Here is a 9,535-nt window from a genome sequence, read left to right on the forward strand (position 1 = left end):
TGGTAGCTGTTGTGATCATTGAACCATTTAGTTTATCCCGCAAGTGGCAAAACCACAGGAACATTACAGCTGAGTGAATTAAAGTTTTAAAATAGGCTGCGTTGGCTTCCTGTTTTTCTCTGGCCACATGGATACAGCAAAAGAGTCTATTGAACTAACTCAGAAATGCCACTTTGCATTATACAAAAAACAAACATTCAACCTCTTTTTGCCCTTCTGCAGCTCACGATCTTAAAGAAACCTTCCCATAAACTAGATGTCACTGTGGCCGTGGCATGGTATTGTGACTGGCGTTTACGGATATTTAAAGACAGCATGGGAATTCTCAGCTGGCACAGAGGTTGTGGGAGCAAAAGTCCAATTTATCTCAACCAAGAAAGTTTACCATTAGCATACTGCAGTATATATACGAACCCACACTGTGATTTATGGTGGTGTTATTTTGCAAACTTTTTCCCAGTTTATTTAACAGAAAGAAAGTACACTTCTTTGAATTGAGTCCAGCATGATGTACTGGTGTGGTTCGAATCGTGGTTTTCTGTGATCTGTTTCTGACTTTGCAGTGTAATATAAAGTATACTATCCAGCTAGAGGTTGAGACTTTAGATAGAGGCCTTACCCCAGTGGCAAGTGGTCTGGTGCAATAGGTGGCTGCCTGCTTGGGAGATTTCACTGAGTTTTAACTGCCCTGACAGAGTTACCATCTCTTCACTCCGTCTCTCACTTTCCAACAGAAAAATAATTGGCCCCCTTGTCACTCGTCACGGCAAGCTGTGGTCCAACTTCTGGGGAGCCTTGAGTCTGGATGGGTATTACGCCCGATCTGAAGATTATGTTGACATTGTGCAGAGGAAACGCGTGTAAGTCACAAGAGCAATAAGGGTAAACAAAGTTATGGCTTTGCATTTCATGGTTCACAAAGCAAATGTGGGTACTGGATCTCTGAGCATGTCCGTAACTATGAATAAATCTTGCACCGTTGTGCTGGAACTATTTTCCTTCATGTTTAGCCACAAAAAATAAGACCTGCTAACTTAGAAGGCCTATGTGAAGAGTCAGAAAAGTGATTTGATGAGAAAAACACTAAGTTAAACTTTTATTTCTGACTGACTTTGCTTAAAAGTAAATTAGTAAGTTAGATTTGCTCTAAGATTGCACAGAAACACTTATTCACCTACACCAGTTGGAACTCAGATTGACAGCATGCAAGAAAATAAATGGTTGTTATGTAAGTTTCAAAAGATTCTAAATGAATATGCTGAGCTTTTTTTTCTTTTCTACCACACAGTTCACTACTGCACACTGTAAGAATACATTCTTACATACATACATACTGGATTAATACAAAATAAGCACTTCCTGTCTTTATGTCTTGTTGTTTCTAGGGGTGTGTGGAACATTCCTTACATGGCACATGTATACCTGGTCAAGGGCAGTGCCTTAAGGAATGAATTGAAAGAAAGGAACTACTTTGTTCTGGAAAAACTGGACCCAGATATGGCTTTATGTAGAAATGCCAGAGACATGGTAAGAAGGAACAACCGCCATCTTTAAGGATTCCTCTATTAGCACTACTGTCCGTAAAATATTAAGATTAATTTAGCAACAAGAATGTATAAGGTCATACTAACTTTAGGTATATTTATGATAGTTAGTTTGGTTAAGCAATGAATTTGCTACTAACAAAAGTCAACAGCTCAACGGAAACCAAAGACTGGCAAGTATCAGTGTTTGTATGTATGAGTATGTATGAGTGTCTTCGTCAGCAAGTCATGACCGTCCTGTGTTTACAGTGTCTCTTTGGTCGTGCGAGGTTCTCTGCTACACTTGTATCCCATCATCCTTTACCTTCTTTTAACCTTACGTCTTGAGCGCAGTCAGTACAACCGATGCCTGGCTGGCTACCAGACAGAAAGGGTCTTGTCTCTTGTGGGGTTTTTTTCCTTTTCACTTGTGAACTTGTTACCTAGTCTTGCTTTGCGTCACTTGGACTTGGCAGCTGCGGTGTCTGATTCAAACACAGTGTATGTTGTCTGGTTTGCTTGGCCTGCTCCCCCAGCATGCATTGCTCCCATGTTAACCTACAAAAACATCAGCTTCAGAGGGAATCTTGCTTCTTTTTCATGCAGGCGTGTTTCCTCTCCTCCTGAATTCCTATGTGTGTGACATATGTACTTCCTCTGTCACCCTGTTTTTTATTTTGAATTCACTAATGTCACCTTATTTACATGATGCTTCTCCTTTATTTTAGACCAGTCACAGAGAAAAAGACTCCCCTTCTCCGGAATCATTCCATATGCTCAGGCCCCCAAAGGTTTCCATTTGTTTTGACTACTCTGCTTTCTGAAACATCCATTTCCAATGGGTTAGCACTCAGAAACCAATCTAAGCCATGTAGCATGCATAGTTTTAGGTACAGAAATAAATTTTCCCTTATACTGAATTTAGTATTGGAGGTTTTGTTTTTTGAAAATGCGCAGTTACAAATTCTTAATAAATTCGTACTGAGTTGCCTACTTGTTGCATAAGAAATTAAGATGACCGGCAACTTTTCGAAAATTGATGTTGACTTTTTGCTTGTGATAACTTTAGGTCTAAAAGTAAAATGATCTCAGTCAGACAGAGAAAGACTCATAATCTTTTATGTTTTTATGATTGCTTCTAAGAGGAGATCACGGAGGAGACAAAAAAGTTCACACAGTGCGCAGTTCCCCTGTCCTGATGCTTTACCCTAAACAACCAAACCCTACATCACACACACGTTACCAGCTGCTCTTTCTAAACACACTGACTAATCTCAGACTAGGCTCAAACTATTTTTTCCCGCAGTCATGCTAAACATCTGGTGCAAATCACAGTTTTTCACAGCATGCATTTGTACATTAGCAATTTGGAATCTTGTGCAAAGAGATTGCAAAACTATCCTTAATTTTTCATTCATCTTCATCAAGCACAAAGCCTAGTCTGATAGTAAGTCCAAACCACTCCTACACATCTCCCTCCCCATGCTTCACTTTAGAGGGAATATAATTCCTGGATTTGCTTTGTCCCGACCTCCCTAGCACCCCTCTGTTCCTGTTCTCCCACTCCTCTCCTGCCCCATGTTATCCAGTTCCCAACCCTCTAGGACCCTCCCCCAACACCCATAAATAATCTAAGATTATTTATATGACATCTGTGTCTGTTTGAACATAGAGTTCAGTAATGATTTCAGTGTGTTTAAGCACACTTAAATCCAACTATATTCTCAGTTTTGTGCAAATGAAGCTTTTAGTAGTTTGCCACAAGTATCAGTTTGTCAGTTTCATTGCCAGTGATAACTACTCATGAGTATTCATGTGTTCTAATACTGCATGCATGATGATTATGTAGACAAGTAAATCGAAACTTACTCAACTTTCTCCTGCTTGCTGCAGGGAGTCTTCATGTACATAACCAACCGTCACGAATTTGGGAGGCTCATTTCCACAGCCAATTATAACATTTCTCATTACAACAATGACTTGTGGCAGATATTTGAAAACCCTGTGGTAAGTCATTATGATCTCTCATTATCCTTCAACCACAAAAAAGCTTTTTTTTTCTGAATAGCTGAGATAAACAACAGCCACCTGTAAAGGTTATTAACAATAATGGAACGATTACAAATGTGAGACAATTTTGGAATAATGACTTTGGTGTGATAAGGCTCCTGGCTGATGATTTACTACTGTATTTGACAAGCTGGGATCTGCCCTGTGGGAGATGAGATTAGCTCTGTGAGGTATGCAGGTCAGAAAACAGTTCAAAAAATGGGCACTAATTTGAAGTACTTTCTGCTTGCAGGACTGGAAAGAGAAATATATCCACTCAAACTACACTCGAATTTTCACTGACAACTACTTGGAGCAGGTTTGTATATATACATGTGTATCTGTATGTCTTCAACATACTGATACAGACCGAGGGGGGAAATGGGATGACATAATGTCGCAGCAAAAAAAATCCCAACATCTGGTTTTACCATATCTGGGTATTACATTACAGTTACTAGAGCTCAACATGAAGGTGTTATTCAAGTCTATTCTCAGTGGCCTCTTTTTGTGTGTCAATATGTGTGTGCGTGTTTTATAGCCATGTCCAGATGTGTTCTGGTTCGCAGTCTTTTCAGAGAAGGCTTGTGATGAACTAGTCGAGGAGATGGAGCATTACGGTTCATGGTCTGGAGGCAAACACCAGGTGTGTATTGTTAGCTCAGTTTCACTGAACATAAAGTGCTAAGTGTAATCGTCACACTACAGGCACAGTGCTCTTCTTATTCTTTTTGTGTTTTATGTTTACACATTTTAATAAGGTGACAACCATAATAAAATATCAGTGGTACTGGATTCAGTTTAGAAGTATGAGCCAAAAAGCAAAGGTTATTTATTAGAGAGGCCAGGCACTGAGATGCAACCACTGACCTCTTCACCACAGGGACAAAAAATACATTAAATGTATCCAAAAGTATAGAACGTAAAAATTCAGCACTATGATAAGAAAGAAGATGGCAAAGATTAAGGCTACGTTCACACTGCAGGCGAAAGCGCATCAAATCTGACTTTTTTTGACCCTATGCGACCCATATCCGATCATGGTATGACAGTGTGAACAGCACAAATCCGATATTTTCAAATCCAACCTGGGTCACTTTCGAATGTGGTACTGAATCCGATACATATCTGATGTTTTAGAAAGCGACTGCTGTTTGAACGGTCATGTCGCATTAAATCCGTCTTTTACGTCACTGACACAAGACAGACGCCAATTATCAGCCCCCGAGAAGTCATCATGAACGCTTCCTGGCCATCCAGTGTAGATGTTAGTGAAACTGTTGGGAAGACAACGTTGGAGAAACGTGAAAATTGTATTTGTACTGTATAATCTGTAGATTCTGACAGAAATCTGCAACTATCCTTTGAAGCACCGCTCCTCTTTAAAACAGCAATAAGGATAATTATTAGGCCAAATGTAAATAACAAAATAACTTTATAACTTAAAGCAAAATTGGGAAACGTAAAGTCTGAAGTCTTTATATTAAGGGCCATCAGTCAAACAATATTGTTTGGTCTGCATCTAAACACAGCTTGTTGTGTGTGACGTCTTCTTTCGCGCATGCAGGTCGCTTTGAGCATTCACACTAGAGTGCGTTTGCTGTCACATTTTATTTGTAGTGTGAACAAGCAGGCAAAAAAAATCAGATTTGATCAAAAAATCGGAATTGAGCATTAAGACCTGCAGTGTGAACGTAGCCTAAGTTAATTTAGTTAGCATAACAGATGTGCTGGGAAAACTGAAATGTACTTATAGTTTGATATGTCTGCTTTATCTTGCTTAACATCTTAAAGTTTTTTAGGGCTAAATACAACCAGTGTACTTTAAATTCATCAACTGATGGTTTCATTTATGTTATATAATGACAAATACCCATTGTGTGTTGCCAGAAACAAGAAGACACTCTTCCCATCATTAATAATGATTAAAAAGCCTGCTAGTGAAGCTGGTTATGGCTGGTTATGTGCAGCACCAGCTTTAGCTCACAACAATAGTGTGAGGGCATGCTACCATTTGCTAACACCACTAGCATGACTAAAAGGTTTATTGATTTTTTTTTAAATTATACAGTAGAAATTTAGATTTTTGAAATTACCCCAAAAGTTTACATAGATTAACTGAGTTAACTATTGCTGATACTTCTAAGCACTCTTTCACTGTTTGTGGGTTAAATGGCATCCAGATGTAACAAGTATCAAACAGACTATTTTGGTTAGCTTGCTAGCTTTTAAATGTCAAAGTTATGTTTTGGTATGACACAGAAAGTTACACACATGCAACTATGATTAATGCATATAGTGAAAAATGATTTTAGTGCTGTCATCACAAGGTTGGCCATTTGAATACAACCAAAAAACCCCAGCTGTGTTTTAGTTTAATGGTGTCTAATTCCCAGTGGCTCAAAGTTGGCCAGGGAGATTAATATATTACAAATACTTTGACTCTGTTTGAGAGACGACTGAGCTGGATGGGTCATTAAGTCTCATACAGGCAGACAACAGAACAGCCTGTGGTTTAAAAAAAAATAACACATGCACATCATCACAATCACCATCACTTTGAAAACTGTGGACACACACTTTGAGGATAGTAGGTCATTTGTTCCATCGTTAGTCACACTGCATCGGGCTCTGTTTCTCTCCTTTTTCTCAGGACAAGCGGATTGCTGGAGGCTATGAGACTGTGCCGACAGATGACATTCACATGAAGCAAATTGGGTTTGAGAAAGAGTGGCTGCATTTCATCCGAGAGTTCATATCACCTGTCACGTTAAAAGTTTTCTCTGGCTATTACACAAAGGTTTGTGTGAATCTGACCTTTTTCTAGTAAAAGCTGAGTTATAACAGCAGAAAAGTTTAATCATATAATGAGCTGCTGACCTGCTATTCATGTTTATGTTTGTGATTCTGATGTGAATCTTAACAACTGATGACAAATTTTCCATTGGATGACAAATTGGTAGAATTTCCCATCACCACTCGTTAATATTGTGGTAATAATGGTAATAATGGGGTAGTAAGGTGGAAAGAAAAAGGTGCCAATATGGAAAATTTAAGTTATTACCCCTTAGTAATCCAACTAATCTCTTGTGTCAACAGTGTTTATAATAATTTAATGTGACACTGAAATTTAAGTCATTTGGTAATAAGTACCCAGAAACTAGGGAAAACTATGATACCGTTTTAGGGCCGCTGAAGATCAGAAAGACAATAAGGTGCATTTATTTATGAGGGAAAAAAAGGCAAAGCTTCAAGATTAAAGTGGCAAATTTCTGAGACGATTCCCCTTCCCTCATTTTTTTCACCAATCTTCAGTGGCCCTAAAAACTGTAGTAGGAAACATACATATGCCTTTGTATGTATGTCTAGTAGGAATACTATAATATTATACTGGAAACACTATCAGAACTTGCTAGCAATAAAATTGACATCCATCCATCCATCTTCATCCGCTTTGTCCGGGGCCGGGTCGCGGGGGCAGCAGCCTAAGCAAAGAGGCCCAGACCTCCCTCTCCCCAGCCACCTCCCCCAGCTTGTCCGGGGGAATACCAAGGCGTTCCCAGGCCAGCCGAGAGATATAATCTCTCCAGCGTGTCCTGGGTCTGCCCCGGGGCCTCCTCCCGGTGGGACATGCCTGGAACACCTCACCCAGGAGGCGCCCAGGGGGCATCCTTGTCAGATGCCCGAACCACCTCAGCTGGCTCCTTTCGATGTGGAGCAGCAGCTGCTCTACTCTGAGCCCATCCCGGATGGCCGAACTTCTCACCCTATCTCTAAGGGAGAGGCCAGCCACCCTTCGGAGGAAGCTCATTTCTGCCGCTTGTATCCGCGATCTCGTTCTTTCGGTCACTACCCACAGCTCGTGGCCATAGGTGAGGGTAGGGACGTAGATCGACCGGTAAATTGAGAGCTTCGCTTTTACACTCAGCTCCCTCTTCACCACCACGGACCGGTGCAGCGTCCGCATTACTGCAGCTGCAGCCCCAATCCGTCTGTCGATCTCCGGCTCCCTTCTCCCATCACTCGCGAACAAGACCCCGAGATACTTGAACTCCTCCACTTGGGGAAGGAACTCATCCCCGACCCGGAGTGGGCACTCCACCCTTTTCCGGCTGAGAACCATGGCCTCAGATTTGGAGGTGCTGATCCTCGTTCCCGCTGCTTCACACTCGGCTGCGAACCGTTCCAGTGCGAGCTGGAGGCGACATCCATGTATTTTAAAAAAATTTTATACAGATTTTAAAGTGATAGTAACCTTATAATAATAAAGTAATACTGGTGGACAGGTTCACTTATTAGAATAGTATTACCATATTGTAAACACATTGTAAGCATAATTCTTTATTTGAAGGTAACATCAGTACTGTCAGCCAATGCATTTCTATCCTTTTGTCACAGGGTTATGCTTTGATGAACTTTGTTGTAAAATACACTCCTGAGAGACAAGCCTACCTGAGGCCCCACCATGACTCCTCTACCTTCACCATTAACATTGCTCTCAATAACAAAGGCATAGACTTTCAGGTAAGGACTTGTATTATGGGGCATAAGTCACACTAATATTATAGCTGTTATATATATTTTTTAAATGTAGATTTTATTTTAAGCTTTCCAATTAGATAATCTGTCTGATGAGTATTGTTAACCCAGTGATTTATTTCACAATTATAAATCCAATTTACTTTTTTTAGGGAGGGGGTTGCCGTTTCCATCGGTATAACTGTAGCATAGAATCACCGAGGAAAGGCTGGAGCTTCATGCACCCGGGACGACTGACTCACCTGCATGAAGGCCTACCCACAACCGGCGGCACCCGCTATATTGCAGTGTCCTTTATTGATCCTTGAACTACCTGACGGCCTTATGATGTCAAGTCTTTCAACCACGCTTCGCTTTTTTTCATCCAATTTTTTTTTTGTTTGGTTGTATGATTTGAAGTTTTGTGCACAAGCTGTTCTTCTGATGCGATTCTTTTTTTAAAGCAGATGCTTTAAAATCTTGAAAAAGTTGCATTCAAATAACCTCTGTCAGACAGAGAATAGAGAGGCCAGGGAAGTAACAAAGGCAATTAACAGTTTTGATACACAAATTGAAACAAAAACCAAGCTAGCAGGGTAAGGATTTCTGTCACATTACTGCTTCATTTTTTGATTCAAAACAAAAATCTTTCAGGAAATCGTCTATGCTGTAGATTGTCATGATTTTCATTGCTCTGTCATGGTAACAATCATTCATCCACCCTGGTTGATTTGCTAGCAATTAGCTCTACTGTGTGAGGTTGTGCAGATGACCATTGTGTATAAAATTGTGTTTCAGGTAAAATGTGACTGAACTTGCGTATTGCTTCAAAAGTTACTACTGGTGCTAATAATCATGTTTCTGCAGTGTAAGTTACATTGTTTTCTACCCTGAGTCAGTCAAGGTTTTATTTGTGATTTTTTAATTACATTTCCATTTGGTTTGTGCCCCATTAAAAGAACTTGTGCACTGTAATTTTGCATAGCAAAGAGAGCAGAATTCATTAAGAATTCAAGCTAAATGAAGATCGATGTGTCATTTTTACTTGAAAGGTTTTCCTTCTTTCTGTACTGAATATTGGCAACACTGATTTGCTTTACTGAAAATATTTCTGCAAAATGTTCTTCCTTTTTTCTGACAGATATGAGTGACTTTATTTTGAAACTCAGCAAACTATTTTTTAACTTATTGTCTAATTCAATTAAAAAAACCCTGAATACTGAAAAATTAATGTTTTCACATTTACTCTAATTTTGCATTTAATCTACTAAAGTATGCTGCGGTATAGTCAACACATTGCCTCATGAGTCTCACGAGACCCTGAAAGGAGACACAAACCCAGCTTCAGGAGGTCATAAGTGTGGGTAAATGTGATGGTTGCATCTGGCATACCATGTGAATCCATCCACTTTGATGACCTCGTAGGAAATAATGGAGCAGCTGAA

At 39.9% G+C, this 9,535-nt stretch overlaps 1 protein-coding gene across 2 annotated transcripts in view; it reads left to right on the forward strand.

Moving 5' to 3' along the window:
- The window catches only part of plod2 (procollagen-lysine, 2-oxoglutarate 5-dioxygenase 2), a 35,929-nt gene extending 26,599 nt beyond the window's left edge, over positions 1–9,330 (forward strand). Inside the window, exons 12-20 of one of the 2 annotated variants that reach the window (XM_086306369.1) lie at positions 735–860; positions 1,386–1,527; positions 2,252–2,314; positions 3,417–3,530; positions 3,826–3,891; positions 4,114–4,218; positions 6,226–6,372; positions 7,971–8,096; positions 8,264–9,330. In XM_086306369.1, the coding sequence (XP_086162495.1) occupies positions 735–860; positions 1,386–1,527; positions 2,252–2,314; positions 3,417–3,530; positions 3,826–3,891; positions 4,114–4,218; positions 6,226–6,372; positions 7,971–8,096; positions 8,264–8,419 (1,045 nt within the window). In that variant the 3' untranslated portion in view covers positions 8,420–9,330. The remainder of the gene's footprint in view (positions 1–734; positions 861–1,385; positions 1,528–2,251; positions 2,315–3,416; positions 3,531–3,825; positions 3,892–4,113; positions 4,219–6,225; positions 6,373–7,970; positions 8,097–8,263) is intronic. The other variant, XM_086306370.1, reaches the window with a different exon arrangement.
- Positions 9,331–9,535: the final 205 nt, after the last annotated feature.

This window comes from Aulonocara sp. 'chitande type north' Nkhata Bay, linkage group LG9 (genome assembly GCF_057382095.1).
Source record: "Aulonocara sp. 'chitande type north' Nkhata Bay isolate Kocher_YH1m ecotype deep benthic linkage group LG9, A_spYH_male_GT1.1, whole genome shotgun sequence".
Taxonomy (NCBI): domain Eukaryota; kingdom Metazoa; phylum Chordata; class Actinopteri; order Cichliformes; family Cichlidae; genus Aulonocara; species Aulonocara sp. 'chitande type north' Nkhata Bay.